The sequence below is a fragment of the Sceloporus undulatus genome, chromosome 1, assembly GCF_019175285.1.
Source record: "Sceloporus undulatus isolate JIND9_A2432 ecotype Alabama chromosome 1, SceUnd_v1.1, whole genome shotgun sequence".
Classification (NCBI taxonomy): Eukaryota; Metazoa; Chordata; class Lepidosauria; order Squamata; family Phrynosomatidae; genus Sceloporus; species Sceloporus undulatus.
Genome location: NC_056522.1, coordinates 359,194,630 through 359,221,613, shown reverse-complemented (window position 1 = coordinate 359,221,613; position 26,984 = coordinate 359,194,630). Strand labels below are relative to the sequence as shown.

Here is a 26,984-nt window from a genome sequence, read left to right as displayed (position 1 = left end):
CTCAAACCACTATATTATACTGGCTTCTGTAATATATATCCATGTTTTAATATAGAACATATGCATAATAATAGTACCAGGGGGAAAGTAGGATGTTAATGTTAAGGAAAAAGCAACATGGGATATACAGTGAAAGAAATAAAACTTTTATGTGAGAGTCAGGATGACTCAGCAGAAGCAATTAGAAGCCACACAGGTGTAAAAGGTAATGCAATTTACAAGTCCTAAATGCCAAGGACAGAAATGCAAAGTGGATAATTGAATACACCTGAGAATTGTTAAAGTGGACAAGGTGAAATGATGAAATCATTAATTATGGGATGAACCAAGAGAACCAATGAAATGGTTGTACACGCCCACTGGGTGGAAACTGACAAGAGTGGGTGGTATTTTCCAATGACTATAATAATGGCTATGAATCCCAATGTATTTTGTGGGTAGTAGTAGTGGATTGTATTGGAGTTGTGTTGGATAGTTTGGAGCTGTATATAGTAGAATAAAGTAGATCTTTTATATAAGACTACTGAGTTGTCTGGTGTCTTGGGTGAAGCTACAAGAGCCAGCTAGATCCTGAAGAAGTGTGAAGACTTCTGTGGAAGCAAGAGTGAGAAGGCTTGGAGAGTTTGTCAGGGTCTTCAGCCTAACCACTGGCCAAAACTGGTCAGCGCCGGTGCGTAACAAGGTGGTGAGTTTGAGCCAGATGTGAGGAGCTACAACTCCCATCATCCCTGACAGTTAATACAATAAATGAAAAATTATTATTATTTAATATAATCATTATGTAATATAATCAGTTGTCTAAATGCTATTTATTTATTTACCATCTCTCCCCAAGACTTGAGGCACAACATTGTACAGCATAGATTAAAATACAATACATAATTGTTAAACACAAATTAAAACACATAAACACCGGATTAAAATGACCATCACACATTAAAAGTGTATGTGGCTGGGTGTGATTTGGGAATGGAAACCGAGGTTGTGCAGGGGAAAGGAAGTTATGGAAGGAACAGAATGAAGGTTTGTTACAAAGGAAGGCGGGATCGATGTTTGAAAGCTATCCTGCCTTCAGTTCACTCGTTTTATTTTTATTGATCATTTGTATGTACTGGGATTTGGGACTGTACTGTTTTAACCTGTAAGCTGTCCTGGTTGTCTTGGACAGAGGGGCAGAATATAAATAAAAAAATATTTTATTTCATTTTATTTAAAATAATTCAGAGTAAAATATATTGATTTAAAATTCATAGTTTAAAATCTGTTGCATAGACCTACCAGAAGAGATAGGTCTTTAACACTGTTTTCAGACAGCAGGTTTAGCCATCAAATCTCTCTTGGCAGCTTATGCCAGTCTAGGGGCGGCCGATGAAAATGTCCTCTGGGTGACAGTTACTAGGCTTTTCCTGGCTGGTTGCAGTAAATGTTGCCCAGAGGACCTGAGTGTACAGGGCATATTATACAGGAAGTGGTGATCGCATAGAAAAACTGGACGCAAACCATGTAAGGCTTTAAAGGTAATAACTAACACTTGCACTTTGCCCGGAAACTAACTGGCAGCCACTGGAGTGATTTTAATATTGGTTTAATATGCTCCCTCCTAGATGTACCAGTGATCAGTCTGGCTGCCATGTTCTGGACTAACTGAAGTTTCTGAACTTGGTACAAATGTAGTCCAATGTAGAGCACATTGCAAAAGTCCAGCATGTGCGCTACCAACTTTAGACCTTCCCATTCTAGGAAAGGGTGCAGATGGCGTATAATATGTTATTTTAATAATTTATTAATTTATTGGATTATATTGAATGATAACTAGTTATATTAAATGTATAGTATATTGACGTTATGTCGGTGACTGGTTTAAATAATATTATTACCTCCACAGAGTCTGACCTTGCCACCTTTTTATGGTCGGGTTCTCAAACCCGGTGGCAGCAGACCCACATCCTACTAGGTTGGTAAGGCTTTGCAGAGTGATGATAAACTTTCTCTTTCTTTCTTGCCTTTGATAGCTCAAGAAGGGGACTATGATGAAGAAAATATGCTGGACAATTTTGTCGCCTTCTTTGTTGCAGGTTTGTATATCTTCTTATCTTTGTAATTTATAATCACAATTTACTTATAGACTCACAAAATCATAGAATTAGAAGGGGTCACAAGGGCAGTCTAGTCCAACCCCCTACCATGCAGGAATACGATAGAAAAGTACACCTGAAAGATTATGGGCAAATATGGACACAGACTGCATTAAGAGTTGTGTATTTATTTAAACCAATTTTGTCCTGCTCTTTGGACAAAAAGGCTCATGGAGACATTCATTAACACTTGCAGAACTGAAATTTTAAAAGTCATGACATAAAAGAGAGAAGGGAAAAGAAGAGAAGAAGTAGGGCTGGTGGAAAGGCCTTGCTTCCCCCCTTAGTGTTAAATTGTCAAACTGACTCGCTTGGGCTGTGTTCATTACAACAGAGATGGGCAACTGCCATGGAGCCAGGGGCCACTTTTCAGATTGGGCAAGTTTTTTCATTAAATTAAAACACAGTGGGACCTCCCCAGCTGCAGATCTGAGTATCCATGGATGGCAATCCTCATCGTTCTAAATGTAGTGGCTGTGTCTTGCCGCCATTAGAGACAACAGGGCTTGAGGTCTCATATTTTTTTGTATCCATGGGTGAGGGGGTCCAGGAATAGATCCTCCGCAGATATGAAGGTCCAACCATACATGATCATTAGCTACATATATATAACAAAGTAAGGTTGTATTAAGTTTCTTAGTCATTTGTGCTGTTTCATATCTCCTATCAAGTTTGAGATTTCACTTACCACCCTGGAAGTATTTTTAGCTGGACTCCCTTCCTTTATGAAGTGGATATATATTTAATTGCTTTGATTCCTCTTACCCCCACTTCATTTAACTACTTTCTCTTTAACAGGTCATGAAACCACTGCTAATCAGCTGTCTTTTACTGTAATGGAATTAGGACGACAACCAGACATAGTTGCAAAGTAGGTGAATGGCTTGCTTATTCTCTATGCATTTCTGATTATACTCTCTGTCAGGTGGCATCTTTCGCTTGTGAGCTACTGTGATAAATGGGAGTCCTCTATTTCTCAGAGGAGTTCTTCCCAGATAACAAAGGGTTAAATGTTGGAGGAGATACATTTTAATGAGGGTTTACATCACAGCTGATAAGATGGCGACCAACCAATGAGATGGGGGCCGCCGGGAGAAAAGTGCTTCAAGATGCTTCTAAGGGCGAGGTTTTAAAAATCCTACTTACAACATGAGGCTTGGGGTCTGTCTTTGTCTGCCTTTTGGGGCTGTCTGTCCAGATGCAGACCATAAGGAGCTGGTAGAGCTGGATAATGGAGTCCAGGCTCCCAGATATCCAGAAACATCAAGGACTACAAATCCCATCTGAGCAGTAAGTAAGCTTAGGTACCTGTACTGGTTAAAGGCATTAGGATTGTGGGTTTATTTTACTGGCCAGTTGAAATTACTGTATTCTGTAACTTACAGTTCTCTTTGAGCTTGTAGGACAAGGTGGTCCTACATGTAATGATATCCTTTTTCTAGAACATCTTGGTTAGAATAAAGCTTTTCTTTAAAGTACCCTATCTCTCTTATATCTCTCAGGGGGTGTTCCCACTTGCGATTTGAAACGATTTTAAATACAGCGGTTTGTTTTAAAGCGATTCAAAATAAAGCGAGTGTTATCCCGCTTATCAAATCACTTTATTTGTATCGTTCCCATTGACGTTACGTTTTATTTTAATTCGCAGTAATTGACCCGGTTTCGTTCCCATTTACGAATGAATCGGTGTGTATTTAAATCAGTTTTGTAAATTTTTCGTTCACATTCACTTGTTTCGGCTCTCCATCAAAGAGATGTCATCATGACGTCACAATAATTCGGAGTAACATGCACTGATATAACCTTTACCTGCATTCCCACTACCTGCTGACCATTTTTAATTCGTTTTTAATTTTGCTTTTTTTAAAAAAGAGCCAATGAGGAGGCGCTTAAGCTCTTAAGAGTCCTAAGCGCCCAAGCTCTTAAGAGTCTAAGAGGGAAAGATGGCCACGATGGATGGGGACAAAGAAAGGGCGACTCCCCCGAGCCAGCCCATCGCGCTCCGCTCCTCCCATCCTGTGGAACACAAATCAGACGCTGAAACGTTCCCATTTAAATACCGTGATTCCTATCTCAGATCAAGGGATAACCTGGGGTAAAATCTACTATTTTTTTACGCCGTTTTATAGGCTTATGATGCGGGTTAAATGTTATGATTCGAAGCAGATTCAAATCGCAGTGGGAATGATATCAGGTTAACCTAGAACCGTTCTAGAGTTAATTCAAGATTGAGTGGGAACAATACACCTTGGATTCGATTTGTAAACTGGTGTATAAGCGAGTGGGAACGACCCCTCATACTACTTTTTCATGTGCCTTTAGCTCGGCTAGTTCTTGCCTAGGATGGCAAGGGAAAGTATCTGTGCAAAGTCCTGGTGTGTTGCTAATGGGAGGAGAAGGGAATTGATCAGGTGGTGGCAGCTATTTTGGAAAAGGTGGTCTCAAGGGGTCCCATCCAGCTCAGCAGGAGTGGAAGGGAGACTCAGAGGACCTTCAATAGTTGCTTCTGCATGCAAAGAGCCATAACAGGGTAGCAGCAGTTGGTTCTGTGCCCACAGAACATCACAACAGCTAATTTGAGCTACTTTACATGAGCAACCCTTATGCACTGTAAGGAGGCGTTCACTTGGGAAGATGTAATATGTGAACTGAGCGATTGCTTCTGTAGTCATCAGCAATCTTCATTATCACATTGGCATTTCCAAAATTCCTTTACTTATCAATAAAAGGATTAACTATTGCACCCTAAAGGCCTGGAATTGTCTGGTTCAGACATTGTGGTCCAAAACACACTGCAGAAATAATCCAGTTTGATTAACTGTCCTGGCTCAGTGCTAGGGAATCCTGGGAATTGTAGTTTATTGTGGTACCAGAGCTCTCTGACAGAAAAGGCTAAATGTCTCACAAAACTACAGTTGCCAGAATTCCCTAACATTGAGCCAGACCAGTTAAAGTGGTTCTGCAGTGTATTTTGGACCTATGTTTCTAAACCAGCACATGATCCAGTGGACAGTCAAAAAAGCCTTTTGTGAACTAAATTTTTTTTTGCCTCTGCTTCGTAGACTTCAGGCAGAAGTGGATGAAGTCATTGGTGTGAAGAGAGACATTGCCTATGAAGATCTAGGAAAGCTTAAATATTTATCACAGGTAAGCTTGAAAAGAGACTCAGTTTGATGTACTGGTTTCAGCATTGGAGTATGACTCTGAAGACCAGGGTTCAAATCCCCACTCAGCCACAGAAACCCATTGGGTGACCTTGGGCAAGTCACACTTTCTTAGCCTCAGAGGAAGGCAAAGACAAACACTCCTGAACAAAGTTTGCCAAGAAAACCCCATGGTGGGTCCTCCTTAGGCTCACCTTAAGTCATCTTGGAGGCACACAACAACAATGGCAAAGCCACAAGTAACCCTAAGCTGCTTTGAATACTCTTAGTATGGTTTGGTACAGCTGGTTGGCATACATAAGAACAATGCTGGATCACACTGAAGATCTATCTAGGCCAACATTCTGGAAAGAACACATTTTGCATTTTCCCCAGAATTCAGAACTTTAACAAAGCTGTGGAAAATGCAATACTTTGCCCTTCTTTCTGTCACTCTGCTAGCCATGGGATCATGTAGGCAACATGGGTATCCATTGGACATCCCCCTGTCTTGGTGATTATATTGTTGACAGATGACCCAGTTCCCCCTTTCCCAAGCTTATCAAAGCAACTTTATGTTTGCTGTTATTTTAAAGTGCTATCAAAACCTCACTTTGGGAGGGAGGAGATAAGTCATATAAAGTTGAAACCGTATGCTGAACCGTATCATTGATTCGTCTGGTGTCTAGCCCAGTGTTTTCAGTGTTGACTGGCAGTGGGTCTCCAGGGTTTGAGACACAATTCTTTCCTAGCCCTTCCTGGAAATACCTGATGGTCTTCCACTCAAGTACCAATGAGGCACAGCCCTGCTTATTTTCTACAATCTGGTGATAACAGGTTGGAAGAGTATGAGGCCCAATCATATTTAATTATCTCTGTAGTCATTTTACATACTTTCCTTAAAGAGGCAGCACTACACCAATGCTGGGAATGTATAGCCCTAAAAATGATAACATTTGTAATTCACCAGTTGAAGAGCCACACATTCCCTACTCCTGTATTAAGCCATGGTTTAGTATGAACACAGATTGGACTAGCTCCCCACCACCACTCCAGCCAGCCTTCCATGATGATTTTTGTTTTTCCAGATTGGCCATAATCTGTTTGTCTTTCTGGCTGTCCACAGTCTCCTTGGCAATCTTCTCCAGCACCACATCTCAAATGAGTTTATTTTCTTTCTGTCCACGTTCTTCACTTTCCATTTCTCACATCTGTACATGCTGATGGGGAATATAATGGCTTATTAAAATCTGACTTTAGTGCACAAGCTGTATATCTTTACACTATAGGATCTTGTCTAGTTTCTTCATGGCTGCCCTTCCTAGGCCTAGTCTTCTTATTTCTTGACTGAAATCTCCATTCTTATTGATGTTTGTACCAAGATACGGGAAGTTGGTATCTACTGCAGATCCAGTGCGCTGTAGTGGTTTTGAGTGTTGAATGTGGACTCCAGGAGGCCAAAGTATGAATCTCTGCTTAGCCATAAGAATCCATTGGGTGACTTTGAGGAAGTCACACATTCTCAGCCTTAGAGGAACGCTATAGCAAACCTACTCTGAAGCACTGTTGCCACGTTAACCCTGGGAGATGGTCAACATAAGTCAGAGTTGACTTGAAGGCACATCACAACAAGAAACTACTGTGGAATTAAATAAGAGTTATTTTTGAAAATGTCTTAGTAAATACATACTTTCAGTTTTTTTATAAGAAATGGAAAATATTCCAGAAGAAAATCTGTCTTTCGCATATACAATATCATGTTCGCTATTGAAAGAGAGGTTTGGATCCTCAATGTATGCTTCATTAAAGTTGTCTTTATTGTCTTAGGTCCTTAAAGAAGTCTTGCGATTGTACCCACCAGCTCCACACACCATACGCTGGACAAAATCAGAAAACATAATTGAAGGGGTCAAAATTCCAGCAAACACCACATTGATTGTGAGTCTGCTGAATGAACTATATCATATCGTTATGCAAAACATCTTGGTATTCACCTCCAAATCTCCAGTGTCAGAAGGGAATTTTCAGCTTGTGCTGTAAATATGGTCATGCTTGCTGACTTCAGCATCCCAGATTTGGTTTCTTGGGGGGGGGGGGACAAATAGTAAAATAAGAAATAAAAACTGTTTGCAGGAAAAATGCATCAAGAAGAAAAATACTGTGCAGATTTGCTTCCCTATGAGACTGTTTGACATAGCATAAAATGTGCAAAATACAAGATAATGTACAAATTTACTTAATGGTATGCTTGACACAGGTTGCAGAACTCACTGTTTGAATTCTGAGATAATGTTACTTTTTAAAGTCATTTTTGTAATTTCAGTTTTCATTTTATTTTGTATTAAGATTTACATCCTGTCTTTCTAGGCAAAACTCCCACTTACTGAATGCTAGCTAAAAGAACAGAATAAAACCAAACAGTAAAAACAGCAGCAGCAACAACAACAAAGGAGAAAATACTAATCAGAAAGAATTACCTATTGTAAGATTTTCTAGGACAGTAGGAGGCCACTGATATTTGGGATGGTATCCTATAATCTGAGTGGCAGGATGGAAAAGGCCCACTCCATCATCCTCACCGTGTAGGATTCCCAGGGGTCCATTATTATAAGGGATGTCCCTTATTTGAGGACTGGGAACCTTGTCTCTTATTTTAAGCAATATCCTCAATTTGAGGGTTGGAAAGCTTTCCCTTTATATAGACAGAACAAAATGCCAAAAAACAAACAAACTGTATTTTGGGGTATAGGCCCTGATAAGGACAGAAATGTGTGCAACTTGTAATTATGATTCTGGATGATATGTTAATTTTACAGAGAACAACATGGCTAAGGGCGTATCTATATGTTTTGTTTCGCAACACAATTATGTGAATAATTTCAGTTACACATTCCCAATGGGTTGTTCTCATTTTGTTTCCCCAGAACTGTGTCTATGCAGCTGTCTGTCACTTATCATGCCACACATATCAGAATTGCAAAATCAAGATGGGGTGAATATCCTGCTTGGGGGAGGGGGGCTGTTTGTCAAATATATGCATCCAAGTAATTCCACTGCTATTGTCACATGTTGTCACAATCCCCACGTGGCAAGAGAAAAAGTAAGAATCTCAGGAAAACAAATGCTGAGAATTTTACCTTTTTGGAGGAAGAGTTAAAAATGATCAAAGATTAGATGAGTGAAATCAGTGGCATCACCAGAGGGGGTGTGGACAAAACTGTGTGACATCCAGAAGATAGGTGACACCCAGTTGGACCTTCCACCCCATTTCTGGCTGCTCTGACCCCATACAACCTCTCCAGGAAAAAAGCCTGGGAGAGAAGAGGAGGAAGAGGTGGAACATGGCTGCACCCTTGCAGGCTGCTCCATCCTGGGCTTCCTCTCCAGGGAAAAAGCCCAGGAGGGAACATCCAAGAAGAGTGTGTGCACACTCCTACTGATCCTTCGTCTTGGGCTTTTTCCTTGGAGATGAAGCCTAGGACAGGAAGTTCAGAGGGGCACATGCATGTTCTTCCTCCTCTGCTGCTCCAGAGACTAGTACCTGGAGCAATGGATGCAAGCTCCAGGAAAAGAGATTCCACCTCAACATTAGGAGGAACTTCCTGACAGTAAGGGCTGTTCGACAGTGGAATGCACTCCCTCGGAGGGTGATAGAGTCTCCTTCCTTGGAGGTCTTTAAACAGAGGCTGGATGGCCATCTGTCGGGGATGCTTTGATTGTGATTTCCTGCATGGCAGGGGGTTGGACTGGATGGCCCTTGTGGTCTCTTCCTACTCTACGATTCTATGATTCTCTCTGGAGAGGAAATCCAGGAAACCTTCCAGATTCAATGAAACCCCCATCCCCAAGATTGGTTATCCCAGTTTTTGTTGTTTTTTCAACAGCCCTCTGCCAAAAGTTACTCAGGTGTATTCAAAATGTATCTGAACAACACAGATTCTGTCCACATTCTACTGGAATTATTTTGACCTTCTAGACAAATCCTAAGTTAACTGAAATCAATACTTGCATTTGGTATTTAGCCAGAATGTGAATTTGTTAATAGCCACTTTCTGACTGCCAGTCCTACATGTCATGAGTTTCAACTGTCCTTTATTGTTATTTTGAACACCTGGCAACACCATCACCAATTAAACTTCTGTTGGAGGGAGATCTATAACATGTTTTATGAAGTAGGAGGAAATTTGTGTTGAATCTGGCCTTAGACATTTGAGACCACAGACAACTGTGGATCTCCAGATGTTACTGAGCTTGAACTTTAAGTAGCCCTAGCTAACAAAGCCACTGGTAGAGGATTATGAGATCTTCATTGAATTAAGAGTCTTTCAATAAAGAAATAAATATAGTGGTGGGGAAAATCTGACATTCAGATATGGGCAGCATTAGGAACTTTAGAACACTAACTAGGGAAAGGTCACTACATTTCATTCATGTATGCAGTTAATGTTTAATGGTGAATTACTCATTTCTTTGCAGCTTGTGTCACATTTGTAAATATATTCTTTCCCCCAACAGTTTAGTACATACATCATGGGACGAATGGAAAAATATTTCAAGGATGCACTCACCTTCAATCCTGACCGATTTGGCAAAAATCAACCAAAGTAAGCCTCCTTTTTCCACTTGCCTCCAGCTCTGGAAGAATGGTTGTTCCAAGTGAAACCAAAAACCATTACATTTCCTGCTAGATCTTCTTATACATGACTGCACCCCCTTCTTTTCTTTTCTATCTCAGGACACCATACAAATGTCCTAATGCCAACATCCAATGCTTCCCTTCCCTGCCTCGCACCTTCTTTTTTGTAATACAATATTTTGTCCAAGAAAATTTGAATATCTTAAAAGCTTGCATGTGTAGGTAAGAGTAGGTGAATGGCTTGCTTATTCTCTATGCATTTCTGATTATACTCTCTGTCAGGTGGCATCTTTCGCTTGTGAGCTACTGTGATAAATGGGAGTCCTCTATTTCTCAGAGGAGTTCTTCCCAGATAACAAAGGGTTAAATGTTGGAGGAGATACATTTTAATGAGGGTTTACATCACAGCTGATAAGATGTGTTTTTATACACCTTTGCATGGCCTAAAATGGTGTTACAGTATGGATTTTGGATTTTTCTTCTTCTTATGAGCAACAAGACCTCCTTCCCTTTCTCTGTTCAAAAATTATTTTGTTTTTAAAATCGCAACATATTGTCAGAAATTTGGTGGATGTTGACACACACTGCTAACTTGTAAGATTTTAAATGGTCAAATAGAAAAATCTCAGGGTTCTTCCAGAGTAGTTTTCTCCTGTAGGAAAGGAACATAACACAATAAGCCAAACATGAGGTGTTTAAATCTAGACAGAATTGTACTGTTCACAATTAAAAGGCACTGTGCAGGTATTCTGTTCTTTTTTGTGAACTGATTTTTCTATAGTAAGGAAAAGGACAGAAGGGTTAAAAATGAAGACATAGGAGAGTTGCAAACTGAATATATTTAGATCCCCTATAAATTCTTTAGTGAATTAAGTATTCAGAATCTGTTATAAAGGTGAAGTCTGGAAGCATCTACTCTAGTTTGTGATAATCATTGAAACATGTAATGGAAATGACCAGTGACCTCTCAGATTTACTGCTTAAATATTTGACTTTTCTGACATTTCCTCCATGTCCCTTCTTCTTCTTCTTCTTCTTCTTCTTCTTATTATTATTATTATTATTATTATTAACCTTTATTTATAAAGCACTGTAAATTTACACAGCGCTGTACATACAATCTTTTTAATTGGACGGTTCCCTGCCCTCAGGCTTACAATCTAAAAAGACACGACACAAAGGGAGTGGTGGTTGGGAAGGGGCCTTTCTAGTAGGATAATACATATAAAATACATAGCAATACAGGAAACGATTCAATAAACAGACAACAAAAGAGCATCAAATAGTAAATGACAAGTCTGAAGAACTTGCTTAGAGAACCAACATTCACAAAAGTCTATCATTTACTAAAGTTCTTGAGCTGCTAGGGAAAAGCTGGCCTGACCTGTTCAATAGCCTTGCATAGCAGCTTCATCTGCGGAAATTAACAAATGTGATGTCTCTGTTAGCATGGAGATGAGCATCATCACTTTGTAGTGTCTGCAAAATAAGCTGCTAATGACGCCATGGTTGCAATTAAGTTATTGCTAAGAAGAATTGTACCTCATTGAAGCTACCAATACCTTCTTTCTTTCTTTTTTAGGCCATACTTTTCCTATTTCCCATTTTCTCTTGGACCTCGTTCCTGTATTGGACAGGTGTTTGCACAGGTGAGTAAGGCAGTTGTTATGGCTATCAGGTTTCTTTGAGAGGAGGCATCTGTCCCTTGAAAAGACCTTGGCATCAACTGGGAATATAGCCCTTGCACCTCCTGTTTGCCACTGCAATTATGCCTTTATATCCTTTTCTCATTTAGTTTTTATAGGACAAAAGTAGTAGTAGCAATTGTTGTTGTTTTCCTGCCTCTTTCCCAATCTGTGACTGAAAATAGCTTACAAAAATTAGAACAGATAAGCTAAAAATGTATACCATACAAAAGTTAAAGTATAATTATTTTTAATAAAATGTAAAACTGTTAAAAACATAAGCATTAGAAATAACAACAAAGTTTAATAACCAAGCAAATGAAACTAATGGCTGCTGGAATTATCTGATCCAGTATTGGATTTGATACTGGAAAAATGCAAATTTGCAGCGAATTCAGTGACACTTATGGTGCACCTACACTGTAGAAAGAATGCAGTGTCACACCACTTTAAGTGGTGTAGCTCCATCCTATGGAATCCTGGGATTTTTAGTTTTACAAGGTCTTCTCAGCATTAACTGCCAAGGAGTGCTGGGGCCTCACAAAACTATATATCCCAGGATTCCATAATTTGGAGCCATGGCAGTTGAAGTGGTGTAAAATTGCATTATTTCTACAGTGTAGACCAGTGGTCCCCAAACTGTGCCCTTTAAGAGATTTTGGACTTCAGCTCCCAGAAGCCTCAGCCATGTTGGCCAGTAGTCTAGGATTCTGAGAGCTGAAGTCCAAAATCCCTTAAAGCTCACAGTTTGGGGACCATTGGTGTAGATGCACCCTTAGTCTATTTCACAGTACAGTGAGCCCTGCATATCCACAGATTCTGCATCCTCAGATTAAACCAACCATGTTTTGAAAATATTCCCATACAAAAAATCCAAAAAGCAAACCTTGATTTTGCCAATTTATATAAGGGATGCAGCCAAGGTTGTGAGTTTAGTACCAGCTGGGGGGCCCTGGGTTGACTCAGCCTGGCATGCTTCTGAGGTCGTTAAAATGAGTACCCACCTTGTAGGGGACAATTAGCTTACACATTGTAAACCGCTTAGAGAGTGCTTAAGTGCACTGATATCGGTATAGAAATGCACATGTTATTGCTATTGCACCTTCCATTGCAACTGACATTCGCAGTGGTGTCCCTGCACCGGATGTCACCTAGTGGGGGGTGGGGCTTATAAGGGTGGAGCCGAAAAAGCACACCACTTTCCTTCCTTACCACACTCCATTTTACTCATGAGTATGCTCCCTCCCTCCCTCCCTCCCTCCCTCTCATGTGCTGGTTTACTTGGAAGGTGCCCAGAACACCTCTTCAACCTAACCAAACACACAAGGTTGTTGTAAGGGTAAAATGTACTATCCCAAACTGAGCTCCCTGGGGGGAAAAACCAGTGCAATAAAAATAACTGAATACAAACAACTCACTTTTGTGTTTTTGTTTTGATAACAGATGGAGGCTAAAGTGGTATTGGCCAAGTTTCTGCAGAGGTTTGACTTCCAGCTGGTTCCACCACAGAGCTTTAAAGTTTTGGACACAGGAACACTGACACCTTCAGATGGTGTCGTGTGCAGACTAAAATTACGGCAACAGCTTCATTGTAAAGATTAAATGAAATACTGGTTGCCTGAAATATTGGCCTGATTGCTTTCTTCCAAAATGTGCATGCATATAGTTTTAAACTGTTTTAATATTTTAAACTTCTAACAACCTGTTAAATTGTCTCTTCGTTTTTCTTTTTTTTTCCTTATTCTTCCTCTAATTTTTTCTTTTTGAATGTATATTATTTTGGGTTTGATTGAAAATTAGATTGTCAGTGTTGAATGAATGAATGAATAAATTATGAGCAAATAAACTGCTTAAATTGACTTTACTTGTATGCCATGCTAACACCTGGGATATAGGGCAGGAAATTAATTAATTAATTAATTTCAAATAAATAAATAAATAAATAAATGACTGGCTCCAGACTCTTAACTAAGGTGACCGCTGGGGACCCCTCCTTAAATAATCACCCACTTTCTCGTCCTTTCACTCTTAGTCAAATCCACAGTAATGCCAAGTGGAAAGGGGCAAGCAAGCCTAATGGAGGTTCTTCTCAAGTCTGGAGAGTACAGGCAGGAAAGCACTTCAGTGGAACAGCAGGACTAAAGGTTCCAAATGTTGGCGCTAGCTGAAATGCAAGCCTTGGGGGTAAATGGGAAGACAGTAGGAAAAGATGTCAGTTTTTCAGATGGACTGATTCAGTAAAAGAAGCCATAGGCCTGAGTTGACAAGATTTGAACAGGGCTGTTAATGACCAAGGTGACTTAGAAATTGCTCATTCACAAGATCCACATAAGTTGGAGTTGACTCCTTGGCAAAGGATAACACCCACAAACACAGGGTATAAACAGACGGGAAAATTCTGAAGTTAAAAAGCGGTGCAGTTTTGTAGCTTTTTGTATGGGTTAATGCAGTGGTTCCCAACCTTTCTAATGCCACGACCCTTTAATACAGTTCCTCATGTTGTAGTGACCCCCAACTATAAAATTATTTTCATTGCTACATGAAAATATGTGTTTTCCAATGGTCTTAGGCGACCCCTGTGAAAGGGTTGTTCGACCCCCAAATGGGTCCCGACCCACAGGTTGGGAATCACTGCGTTAATGTCATGTTAATGCTTAATTCAAGAAACATCATCTGAAAACAATCCCACTCTTGTAGAATTTTCCTGAATTTAAACCCCGTTTATGCATGGGGTTTGGGCACTTTGCCTCCCATGTGATAAACTCCTATGAAAACATGAATTGCAAGCTACAGGCCTTTGCCTGCTGGTGGAAGGAAAAGAGAAATGCAACATACAAGTGCAAATGGGGATATCAATAGCTCCATGAAGCAAACATCCCAATTCCTATAATCACTCAGCTCTTTCCACTTTATTTTGAGTGAGCAGCTGAATATGACTGACTCAATTCACAAGCAAAGCTGGCAATATCAAATTGTATAAAAATGGTTGGTTTAATAAGCAGATTAAAAGGGCAATGGGGTTAAAAGAGATATCATCTCAGTTAACCGAAATTTAACAAATTTTATTCAAAGATTTAGAAGAGATACAGGAATTCCTTAGAAAACGTTGGTTGTGTAACCTGATGTGTAAGCAAATTGTGATTGTGCAAACGGAATAAAAAGGAACCCAAGACTGTATGCAAGTACAACTAGAGTTGTGAAACTGGACTGAAAGGAAAGTAGAGATTGTGCAAGCAAGAACGGAAAGAAATTGGTGGTGCTTGTCGATTAATAAAAAGAAAATAAAAAGCTGTGAAATTAATTGTGAAGGAGAACTGAACGAGTGGGTCTTAAAACAAAAATTCCAAACTGGATCTGAAGGAAGTGAATAGACTTAACAGGAGGAAAGACCGTCATTAGAGGAGGATTTGAAAGGAGCTAGTATATAGGGGGGGGGAATAATTCATTGTGCTGCCCTGTTTTAAACGAATAAAATGCTGAACATACTGGGATGGGATTTGGAATGTGGCGAGTGATGTTATACTTTCAAAAATGCCTGTTTATAATGTAGCCTCCCACTGTAGCTGTAGCTGTAGAAGGATAGGAACATCACTGAAAATTGCCCCTTCCTGTTTTTTGATAAGTCTGTTGAACTTTAAGGTACCACAAGAATCTTGCTTGTTTTTCAGTAACAGATTAATCAGTTTGCCTCTCTGAAGTTAAACAGTTGTAATGGATTGCCATCTAGTGGTTATCTGTGTGAAATTTTAGCATGCCTGGCAATGTTTCCATATGTAATGTTGCTAAGATTTTCAGGTGTCAGCTGGAAGTGGTCTTAAAATAATGATCCCACCTGATACCAAACTGAGGCTGTAGTCTTTCCCACTAAAAAGAGCAATGCTCACAGCACTGTAACTGTTCTGGGTAAATGCTTCCTTGATGGTGGCTAGTCCACAAGATTGAAGTTGGATGTTGGAAATGCTGCCTCTACTATCCTCTGTACAAAAGGTCTTGGAAACAGAGAATCAAGGGCGGGATACAGACCGCCGCCATTTGCTCCACGCGGGAGCCACAGCAGCCAAACCACGCGGCTCCTGCGCGGAGCAAAAAAGAAGCTCCATTTCAGAGCTTCTTTTTGCGGCGCCTTTATGATGTCGCGAGGCGCCGCTGGCGCATTCGCGACGTCATAGGCGCCACGACACGTCTGGACGCTATGCGTCCAGTACGTAAACATGGCGGCCCCCATGTGGAAGGGGCACCGCCATGTTGTATGTATTCTATACGTACTAGAGTTAGGGGGGTGCGGAAGCACAGCCCCTTCCTAACCCTAGTATGTATAGAAGACGTACTATATGGCGGTTTGTATCCTGCCATAGAGTTGGAAGAGACCGCAAGGCCATCCAGTCTAACCCCATGCCGTGCAGGAATACACAATCAAAGTATCCTACAAGGCCATCCAACCTCTATTTGAAAACTTATGAAGACAGAGGCCCCATTCCCACTTGCCCTGAGTAGAACTGGGCAGATCTGGGTCCCTCCATGTCAAATCTGCTTGGAAACAAGTGCCCACTATCTTTTACCTTGATCGGGGGAATTTGCCCTCTGAAGTTTACATTTGCAGTACACGTTTAAAATGGAGCCTCCTCTGTTGTCAATCAAATTCACTTCCGCTGTATCTTTTATACTGTAAAAACAGTTTATTCTTTTGAATTGTTGCTGAAGGAACGAACAGTCATTATGCCACCTATAATATTGTGGAGAGGGTGATAATTTTGGGATCGCCCAAGTTAAAACATACATACAGAGAAGAAAAATCAACATTTTGATCCTTACATAAAACTTTTTTCTTTTCTTTTTTTTTTTGCTTCATCAAATATTATATGGAGCAGAAAATGCCACAAACATCATTAACTGAAATCATGTTACTTTTGGCTCCAATAGTTCAGGATATATGAAGTTTTAAGCCAATACAGGGCTGACTTCATGTTTTGATGTCCTCCTTTCCTTTCTTGGTATGATGAATTCAAAATGTACTGGCTTTGATGGTTTTGAGTCTGGGTTTCCTATTTTCTCAGCCGGTCATGTTCTTTATATACTTTTTTTCAGCTAATGATGTTTCTAACTAGCAACATTGGAAAAAACAATCAACTGGAAAGTATGTGTTCAGGAAGATTCAGATTTACAAGAGGAAATGTCTTGCTAACCTAGTTTTTATTCCAGTTACACTTTGCCCATCCCGCCCTGCCCACTGAGTACTTAGATTTTACCAGTTTAGTCAGAATACTAAAGACCTGATTTACACTCCTATGTCAGTTTCATATCATTATTTTTCAGAACTTCATGAGGCAGTCTGTTGTTGTGTGCCTTCAAGTCATTTCCAATATTTGACGACCCTAAGGCAAATGTATCCTAGGGTTTTCTTGGCAGGTTTCTTCAGAGGTTTGCCATTGCCACCTTCTGAGTCTGAGAGAGTGTGACTTGCCTAAATTCATCCCAATTGGTTTCCAGGGCCAAGTCAGGATTCAAACCCTGATCTCCAGGGTCATTGAAGAGTAAATCAGTTTAATTATGCAATACACACAGGAAGTCAGGAGGTCTTGAGAATTGTAGTTCAAAGGAGTGCACTAGGGCTTTGTAGAAGAGAACTCTTGGAACCTCACATATCCTAGAAATCCTTAGAATGGACCACACACAATTGGGTGCATTAAACTGATATAATAAATAGGCAAGCTATGTCTTTAGCTGATTTGTAGAACTAGAGGATATAAATTGAAGAAGTATAGAGACAGAGACATATAGCTCTTAGCTGAATTCTTCCGTAAAGATATGCATTGCCAAACAAACAGCCCTATTGAGGTGTCTAGAATAGGTTACATCAGAATGCATGAAGAGACCCTTCTCCCTTCCTTCCCGCGGGTGCAGCCACCCGCGGGGAGGAAGGGACAGGAAGGGACAGGGGAGGAAGGGACGGGGGTGCCTCCTCCTTCTCCCTTCCTTCCCGCGGGTGCAGCCACCAGTGGGGAGGAAGGGACGGGTGTGCCCTCTTCCTTCTCCCTTCCTTCCCGCGGGTGCAGCCACCAGCAGAGTGAAGGGACGGGTGTGCCTCCTCCTTCTCCCTTCCTTCCCGCAGGTGCAGCCACCGCGGGGAGGAAGGGACGGGTGTGCCTCCTCCTTCTCCCTTCCCGCTGTGCAGCCACCCGCGGGGAGGAAGGGGACAGGGTGCCTCCTCCTTCTCCCTTCCCGCTGGTGCAGCCACCCGCGGGGAGGAAGGGACGGGTGTGCCTCCTCCTTCTCCCTTCCCGCTGGTGCAGCCACCCGCGGGGAGGAAGGGACGGGTGTGCCTCCCTCTTCTCCCTTCCCGCTGGTTGTAGCCACCGCGGGGAGGAAGGGACGGGGTTGCCTCCTCCTTCTCCTTCCCGTGGTGCAGCCACCCGCGGGGAGGAAGGGATGGGTGTGCCTCTCCTTCTCCCTTCCCGCTGGTGCAGCCACCCGCGGGGAGAAGGGACGGGGTTGCCTCCTCCTCTCCCTTCTTCCCGCTGGTGCAGCCACCCGCGGGGAGGAGGGACGGGTGTGCCTCCTCCTTCTCTCTTCCTTCCGTTGGTGCAGCCACCCGCGGGGAGGAAGGGACAGGGGGCCCTCCTCCTTCTCATTTCCTTCCCATGGGTGCAGCCACCCGCGGGGAGGAAGGGACCGGGTGCTCCCTCCTCTCCCTTCCCGCTGGTGCAGCCACCCGCGGGGAGGAAGGGACGGGTTGCCTCCTCCTTCTCCCTTCCCACTGGTGCAGCCACCCGCGGGGAGAGGGATGGGTGTGCCTCCTCCTCTCCCTTCCCGCTGGTGCAGCCACCCCGCGGGAGGAAGGGACGGGTGTGCCTCCTCCTTCTCCTTCCCGGGTGCAGCCACCCGCGGGGAGGAAGGGACGGGTGTGCCTCCTCCTCCTTCTCATTTCCTTCCCGGGTGCAGCCACCCGGGGGAGGAAGGGATGGTGTGCCTCCTCCTTTCCTTCCCGCTGGTGCAGCTACCCGCAGGGAGGAAGGGACGGGGTGCCTCCTCCTCTTCTCCTTCCACTGGTGCAGCACCCGCGGGGAGGAAGGGACGGGGTTGTCCTTTCTTTCCTTCCCGTGGTGCAGCCACCCGCGGGGAGAAGGGACGGGGTTGCCTCCTCTTTCCCTTCTGTGGTGCAGCCACCGCGGGGAGGAAGGGACGGGTGTGCCTCCTCCTTCTCCCTTCCCGCGGGGCAGCCCCCGCGGGGAGGAAGGGAGGGTGTGCCTCTCTCTCTTCTCCTTCCTTCCCGTGGGTGCAGCCACCGCGGGGAGGAAGGGATGGGTGTGCTCCTCCTTTTCCCTTCCCGCTGGTGCAGCTACCCGCAGGGAGGAAGGGACGGGGTGCCTCTCCTTCTCCTTCCCACTGGTGCAAGCACCCGCGGGGAGGAAGGGACGGGTGTGCCTCCTCCTTCTCCCTTCCCGCTGGTGCAGCCACCCGGGGGAGGAAGGGACGGGGTGCTCTCCTTCTCCTCGCTGGTGCAGCACCCGCGAGGAGGAAGGGACGGGGGGCTTCTCCTTCGCTGGTGCAGAACGGGGAGGAAGGGATGGGGGTGTCTTCCTTGTGGTGGAGCCAGCGGGGAGGAAGGGACGGGTTGCCTTCTCTCCTTGCTGGTGAGCCAAGCGGGGAGGAAGGGAAGGGGGTGTCTCCTTCTCCCTTCCTTCCCGTTGGTGCAGCCACCCGCGGGGAGGAAGGGACAGGGGGCCCTCCTCCTTCCTCCTTCCTTCCCGTGGGTGCGCCACCCCGCGGGAGGAAGGGACAGGTGTGCCTCCTCCTCCTCCCTTCCCGCGGTGCACCACCGCGGGGAGGAAGGGACGGGGTTGCCTCCTGCCTTCTCCCTTCCACTGGTGCGCCACCCGCGGGGAGGAAGGGATGGGTGTGCCTCCTCCTTTCCCTTCCCGCTGGTGCAGCCACCCGCAGGAGGGAAGGGACCGGGTTGCCTCCTCCTTTCCCTTCCCGCTGGTGCAGCCACCCGCGGGGAGGAAGGGACGGGTTTGCCTCCTCTTCGCCCTTCCCGCTGGTGCAGCCACCGCGGGGAGGGGAGGAAGGGACGGGTGTGCCTCCTCCTCTCCCTTCCCGCTGTGCAGCCAACCGCGGGGAGGAAGGGACGGGGTTGCCTCCTCCTTCTCCCTTCCTTCCGCTGGTGCAGCCACCCGCGGGGAGGAAGGGACGGGGTTGCTCCTCCCTTTCCCTTCCTTCCCGCTGGTGCAGCAACCGCGGGGGAGGAAGGGACAGGGGGCCCCTCCTCTTCTCCTTTCCTTCCCGCTGGTGCAGCCACCCGCGGGGAGGAAGGGAAAGGGGGCCCTCCCCTTCTCATTTCCTTCCCACGGGTGCAGCCACCCGCGGGGAGGAGGGACGGGTGTGTCTCCTTCTCCCTTCCCGCTGGTGCAGCCACCCGCGGGGAGGAAGGGACGGGGTTGCCTCTCCTTCTCCCTTCCCGTGGTGCAGCCACCCGCGGGGAGGAAGGGATGGGTGTGCCTCCTCCTTCTCCCTTCCCCCGTGGTGAGCCACCCGCAGGGAGGAAGGGACGGGGTTTGCCTCCTCCTTCCCCTTCCCGTGGTGCAGCCACCCGCGGGGAGGGAGGGACCGGTGTGCCTCTCCTTCTCCCTTCCCGCTGGTGCAGCCACCCGCGGGGAGGAAGGGACGGGTGTGCCTCCTCCTTCTCCCTTCCCGTGATGCAGCCACCCGCGGGGGGAAGGGACGGGTGTGCCTCCTCTTCTCCCTTCCCGCTGGTGCAGCCACCCGCGGGGAGGAAGGGACCGGTGTGCCTCCCCTTCTCCCTTCCCGCTGGTGCAGCCACCCGCGGGGAGGAAGGGACGTGTGCCTCCTCCTTCTCCCTTCCCGCTGGTGCAGCCACCCGCGGGGAGGAAGGGACGGGGTTGCTCCCTCCTTCTCCCTTCCTTCCCGCTGGTGCAGCCACCCGCGGGAGGAAGGGCAGGGGGCCCCTCCTCCTTTCCTTTCCTTCCCGCGGGTGCAGCCACCCGGGGGAGGAAGGGACGGGTGTGCCTCCTCCTTCTCTTCCGCTGGTGCAGCCACCCGCGGGGAGGAAGGGACGGGGTTGCCTCCTCCTTTCCCTTCCCGCTGGTGCAGCCACCCGCGGGGAGGAAGGGATGGGTGTGCCTCCTCCTTCTCCCTTCCCGCTGGTGCAGCACCACAGGGAGGAAGGGACGGGTGCCTCTCCTTCTCCTTCCCGCTGGTGCAGCCACCCGCGGGGAGGAAGGGACGGGTGTGCCTCCTCCTTCTCCCTTCCTTCCCGCTGGTGCAGCCACCCAGGGGAGGAAGGGAAGGGGGGCCCCTCCTCCTTCTCATTTCCTTCCCGCGGGTGCAGCCACCCGCGGGGAGGAAGGCAGGGTGTGCCTCCTCTTCTCCCTTCCCGCTGGTGCAGCCACCGCGGGGAGGAAGGGACGGGTGTGCCTCCTCCTTCTCCCTTCCCGCTGGTGCAGCCACCCGGGGAGGAACGGACGGGGTGCCTCCTCCTCTCCCTCCTGGTGCAGCCACCCGCGGGGAGGAAGGGACGGGGTTGCCTCTCCTTCTCCCTTCCCGCTGGTGCAGCCACCCGCGGGGAGGAAGGGAGGGTGTGCCTCCTCCTTCTCCCTCCGCGGTGCAGCACCCGCGGGGAGGAAGGCGGGTGGGCCTCTCTCCTCTCATTCCTTCCCGGGTGCAGCCACCCGCGGGGGGAAGGAGGGTGTGCCTCCTCCTTTTCCCTTCCCGCTGGTGCCGCTACCCGCAGGGGGAAGGGACGGGGTTGCCTCTCCCTTCTCCCTTCCCACTGGTGCAGCCACCCGCGGGGAGGAAGGGACGGGTGTGCCTCCTCCTTCTCCCTTCCCGCTGGTGCCGCCACCGCGGGGAGGAAGGGACGGTGTGCCTCCTCTTCTTCCTTCCCGTGTGCCGCCACCCGCGAGGAGGAAGGGACGGGGTTGCCTCTCCTTCTCCCTTCCCGCTGGTGAGCAACCCGCGGGGGGAAGGATGGGTGTGCCTCCTCCTTCTCCCTTCCGCTGGTTAGGCCACCCGCGGGGAGGAAGGGACGGGGTTGCCTCCTCTTCTCCTTCCTTCCCGCTGGTGCAGCACCCGCGGGGAGGAAGGGACGGGTGTGCCTCCTCCTTCTCCTTCCTTCCCGTTGGTGCAGCCACCCGCGGGGGGAAGGGACAGGGGCCCCTCCTCCTTCTCATTTCCTTCCCGTGGGTGAGCCACCCGCGGGGGGAAGGGACAGGTGTGCCTCCTCCTCCCTTCCCGCTGGTGCAGCCACCCGCGGGGAGGAAGGGACGGGGTTGCCCCTCCTTCTCCCTTCCACTGGTGCAGCCACCGCGGGGAGGAAGGGATGGGTGTGCCTCCTCTTTTCCCTTCCCGCTGGTGCAGCCACCCGCAGGAGGAAGGACGGGGTTGCCTCCTCCTTCCCCCTTCCCGCTGGTGCAGCCACCCGCGGGAGGAAGGGACGGGTGTGCCTCCTCCTTCGCCCTTCCCGCTGGTGCAGCCACCCGCAGGGGGAGGGACGGGTGTGCCTCCTCCTTCTCCCTTCCCGCTGGTGCAGCCACCCGCGGGGGGAAGGGACGGGGTTGCCTCCTCCTTCTCCCTTCTTCCCGCTGGTGCAGCCACCCGTGGGGGGAGGGACAGGGGGCCCCTCCTCCTTCTCCTTTCCTTCCCCGGGTGCAGCCACCCGCGGGGAAGGGGACGGGTGTGCCTCCTCCTTCTCCCTTCTCACACTGTGCAGCCACCTGTGGGGAGGAAGGGACAGGGGGCCCTCCTCCTTCTCCTTCCTTCCCGCGGGTGCAGCCCCCCGCGGGGAGAAGGGAGGGTGTGCCTCTCCTTCTCCCTTCCCGCTGGTGCAGCCACCCGCGGGGAGGAGGGACGGGGTTGCTCCTCCTTCTCCCTTCCCGCTGGTGCCGCCACCCGCGGGGAGGAAGGGACGGGTTTGCCTCCTCTTCTCCCTTCCCGCGTGGTGCCGCCACCCGCGGGGAGGAAGGGACGGGGGTGCCTCCTCCTTCTCCCTTCCCGCTGGTGCAGCCACCCGCGGGGGGAAGGGACGGGGTTGCCTCCTCCTTCTCCCTTCCCGCTGGTGCACACCCGCGGGGAGGAAGGGACGGGTGTGCCTCCTCCTTCTCCTTCCCGCTGGTGCAGCCACCCGCGGGGAGGAAGGGACGGGTGTGCCTCCTCCTTCTCCCTTCCCGCTGATGCAGCCACCCGGGGAGGAAGGCGGGTGTGCCTCCTCCTTCTCCCTTCCCGCTGGTGCAGCCACCCGCGGGGAGGAGGGACGGAGGGGTGTGCCTCCTCCTTCTCCTTCCCTGGTGCGCCACCCGGGGGGAGGAAGGGACGGGTGTGCTCCTCCTTCTCCCTTCCCGCTGGTGCCGCCACCCGCGGGGAAGGGACGGGGTTGCCTCCTCCTTCTCCCTTCCTTCCCGCTGGTGCAGCCACCCGCGGGGAGGAGGACAGGGGCCCCTCCTCCTTCTCCTTTCCTTCCCGCGGGTGCAGCCACCCGTGGGGAGGAAGGGACGGGTGTGCCTCCTCCTTCTCCCTTCCGCTGGTGCAGCCACCCGCGGGAGGAAGGGACGGGGTTGCCCCTCCTTCTCCCTTCCCGCTGGTGCAGCCACCCGCGGGGAGGAAGGGATGGTGTGCCTCCTCCTTCTCCCTTCCCGCTGGTGCAGCCACCCACAGGGAGGAAGGGCGGGGTTGCCTCCTCCTTCTCCCTTCCGCTGGTGCAGCCACCCGCGGGGAGGAGGAAGGCGGGTGTGCCTCCTCCTTCTCCCTTCCTTCCGCTGGTGCAGCCACCCACGGGGAGGAAGGGACAGGGGCCCCTCCTCCTTCTCATTTCCTTCCCGCGGGTGCAGCCACCCGCGGGGAGAAGGCACGGGTGTGCCTCCCCTTCTCCCTTCCCGCTGGTGCAGCCACCCGGGGGAGGAAGGGACGGGTGTGCCTCCTCCTTCTCTTCCCGCTGGTGCAGCCACACGCAGGGAGGAAAGGCGGGGTTGCCTCCTTTTCTCCCTTCCCGCTGGTGCAGCCACCGCGGGGAGGAAGGGACGGGGTTGCCTCCTCCTTCTCCCTTCCTGCGGTGCAGCCACCCGCGGGGAGGAAGGGACGGGTGTGCCTCCTCCTTCTCCCTTCCCGCGGGTGCAGCCACCCGCGGGAGGAAGGGACGGGTGTGCCTCCTCCTCCTTCTCATTTCCTTCCCGTGGGTGCAGCCACCCGCGGGGAGGAAGGGATGGGTGTGCGCTCCTCCTTTTCCCTTCCCGCTGGTGCCGCTACCCGCAGGGAGGAAGGGACGGGGTTGCTCCTCCTTCTCCTTCCCACTGGTGCAGCCACCCGCGGGGGAAGGCGGGTGTGCTCCTCCTTCTCCCTTCCCGCTGGTGCAGCCACCCGCGGGGAGGAAGGGAGGGTGTGCCTCTCCTTCTCTCCTTCCCGCTGGTGCAGCCACCCGCGGGAGGAAGGACGGGGTTGCCTCCTCCTTCTCCCTTCCCGCTGGTGCAGCAACCCGCGGGGAGGAAGGGATGGGTGTGCCTCCTCCTTCTCCCTTCCGCTGGTGCAGCCACCGCGGGGAGGAAGGGAGGGGTTGCCTCCTCCTTCTCCCTTCCTTCCCGCTGGTGCAGCCCACCCGCGGGGAGGAAGGGACGGGTGTGCCTCATCCTTCTCCCTTCCTTCCCGTTGGTGCAGCCCACCCGCGGGGAGGAAGGGACAGGGGGCCCCTCCTCCTTCTCATTTCCTTCCCGTGGGTGCCGCCACCCGCGGGAGGAAGGGACGGTGTGGCCTCCTCCTCCTCCCTTCCCGCTGGTTCAGCCACCCGCGGGGAGGAAGGGACGGGGTTGCCTCCTCCTTCTCCCTTCCCCTGGTGCAGCCACCCGCGGGGAGGAAGGGATGGGTGTGCCTCCTCTTTTCCCTTCCGCTGGTGCAGCCACCCGCAGGAGGAGGGACGGGGTTGCCTCCTCCTTCTCCCTTCCCGCTGGTGCAGACACCCGGGGGAGGAAGGGACGGGTGTGCCTCCTCCTTGCCTTCCGCTGGTGCAGCCACCCGCAGGGAGGAAGGGACGGTGTGCCTCCTCCTTCTCCCTTCCCGCTGGTGCAGCCACCCGCGGGGAGGAAGGGACGGGGTTGCCTCCTCCTTCTCCCTTCCCGTGGTGCACACACCCGGGGGGAAGGGACGGGGTTGCCTCCTCCTTCTCCTTCTTCCCGCTGGTGCGCCCCCGCGGGGAGGAAGGGACAGGGGGCCCCTCCTCCTTCTCCTTTCCTTCCGCTGGTGCGCCACCCGCGGGGAGGAAGGGAAAGGGGGCCCCCTCCTCCTTCATTTCCTTCCCGCGGGTGCAGCACCCGCGGGGAGGAAGGGACGGGTGCCTTCCTTCTCCCTTCCCGCTGGTGCAGCCCCGCGGGGAGGAAGGGACGGGGTTGCCTCTCTTCCTTCCGCTGGTGCAGCAAACGCGGGGAGGAAGGGTGGGTGTGCCTCCTCCTTCTCCCTCCGCTGGTGCAGCCAACCCGCAGGGAGGAAGGGACGGGGTTGCCTACCTTCTCCTTCCGCTGGTGCAAGACACCGGGGGAGGAAGGGAGGGTGTGCCTCTCTTCTCCCTTCCCGCTGGGCAGCCACCCGGGGAGGAGGGACGGGTGTGCCTCCTCCTTCTCCCTCCCGTGGTGCAGCACCCGCGGGGAGGAAGGGACGGGGTTGCCTCCTCCTTCTCCCTTCCCGCTGGTGCAGCCACCCGCGGGGAGGAAGGGACGGGTGTGCCTCCTCCTTCTCCCTTCCCGCTGGTGCACCACCCGCGGGGAGGAGGGACGGGGTTGCCTCCTCCTTCTCCCTTCCTTCCCGCTGGTGCAGCCACCCGTGGGGAGGAAGGGACAGGGGGCCCCTCTCCTTCTCCTTTCCTTCCCGCGGGTGCAGCCACCCGCGGGGAAGGGGACGGGTGTGCCTCCTCCTTCTCCCTTCCTCACACTGGGCAGCCACCCGTGGGGAGGAAGGGACAGGGGGCCCCTCCTCCTTCTCCTTCCTTCCCCGGGTGCAGCCACCCGCGGGGGGAAAGGGACGGGTGTGCCTCCTCCTTCTCCCTTCCCGCTGGTGCAGCACCCGCGGGGAGGAAGGGACGGGGTTGCCTCTCTTCTCCCTTCCCGCTGGTGCAGCCACCCGCGGGGAGGAAGGGACGGGTTTGCCTCCTCCTTCTCCCTTCCCGCTGGTGCAGCCACCGCGGGGAGGAAGGGACGGGGTGCCTCCTCCTTCTCCCTTCCGCTGGTGCAGCCACCGCGGGGAGGAAGGGACGGGGTTGCCTCCTCCTCTCCCTTCCCGCTGGTGCAGCCACCCGCGGGGAGGAAGGGACGGGTTGCCTCGTCCTTTTCCCTCCCGTGGTGCAGCCACCCGCGTGGAGGAAGGGACGGGTGTTGCCTCCTCTCTCCTTCCCGGTGGTGCACGCACCCGCAGGGAGGAAGGGACGGGGTGGCCTCCTTCTCCCTTCCTGCTGGTGCAGCCACCCGCCGGGGAGGAAGGGACGGGTGTGCCTCCTCTTCTCCTTCCCGTGGTGCAGCCACCCGCGGGGAGGAAGTGACGGGGTTGCTCTCTTCTCCTTCTCCGCTGGTGCAGCCACCCGCGGGGAGGAAGGGATGGGTGTGCCTCCTCCTTCTCCCTTCCTTCCCGCTGGTGCAGCCACCGCGGGGAGGAAGGGACAGGGGGTCCCTCCTCCTTCTCCTTTCCTTCCCGTGGGTGCAGCACCACGCGGGGAGGAAGGGGGACAGGGGGCCCCTCCTTTCCTTTCTTCCCGCAGGTGCAGGCCACCCGCGGGGAGGAAGGGACGGGGTGCCTCCTCTTCTCCCTTCCCGCTGGTGCAGCCACCCGCGGGGAGGAAGGGACGGGGTTGCCTCCTCCTTCTCCCTTCCCGCTGGTGCAGCCCCCAGCGGGGCGAGGGACGGGGTTGCCTCCTCCTTCTCCCATTCCCGTGGTGCAGCCACCCGCGGGGAGGAAGGGACGGGGTTGCCTCCTTCTTCTCCCTTCTTCCCGCTGGTGCAGCCACCGCGGGGGGAAGGGACGGGGTTGCCTCCTCCTTCTCCTTCCCGCTGGTGCAGCCACCGCGGGGAGGAAGGGACGGGGTGCCTCCTCCTTCTCCCTTCCCGCTGGTGCGCCACCCGCGGGGAGGAAGGGACGGGGTTGCCTCCTCCTTCTCCCTTCCCGCTGGTGCAGCACCGCGGGGGAGAAGGGACGGGGTTGCCTCCTTTTCCCTTCCCGCTGGTGCAGCCACCCGCGGAAGAAGGGACGGTGTGCCTCCTCCTTCTCCCTCCCACTGGTGCAGCCACCCGCAGGGAGGAGGGACGGGGTTGCCTCCTCCTTCTCCCTCCCGCTGGTGCAGCCCCCGCGCGGGAGGAAGGGACGGGGTGCTCTCCTTCTCCCTTCCCGTGGTGCAGCCACCCGC

At 50.6% G+C, this 26,984-nt stretch overlaps 1 protein-coding gene across 2 annotated transcripts in view; it reads left to right on the top strand.

Annotated features, from left to right (window-relative positions):
- The window catches only part of LOC121919747 (cholesterol 24-hydroxylase-like), a 38,927-nt gene extending 25,436 nt beyond the window's left edge, over window positions 1-13,491 (top strand). The window contains exons 10-17 of one of the 2 annotated variants that reach the window (XM_042446635.1): window positions 2,013-2,075; window positions 2,934-3,006; window positions 5,198-5,282; window positions 7,106-7,216; window positions 8,203-8,270; window positions 9,794-9,882; window positions 11,497-11,563; window positions 13,043-13,491. In XM_042446635.1, the coding sequence (XP_042302569.1) occupies window positions 2,013-2,075; window positions 2,934-3,006; window positions 5,198-5,282; window positions 7,106-7,216; window positions 8,203-8,270; window positions 9,794-9,882; window positions 11,497-11,563; window positions 13,043-13,139 (653 nt within the window). In that variant the 3' untranslated portion in view covers window positions 13,140-13,491. The remainder of the gene's footprint in view (window positions 1-2,012; window positions 2,076-2,933; window positions 3,007-5,197; window positions 5,283-7,105; window positions 7,217-8,202; window positions 8,271-9,793; window positions 9,883-11,496; window positions 11,564-13,042) is intronic. The other variant, XM_042446633.1, reaches the window with a different exon arrangement.
- Window positions 13,492-26,984: the final 13,493 nt, after the last annotated feature.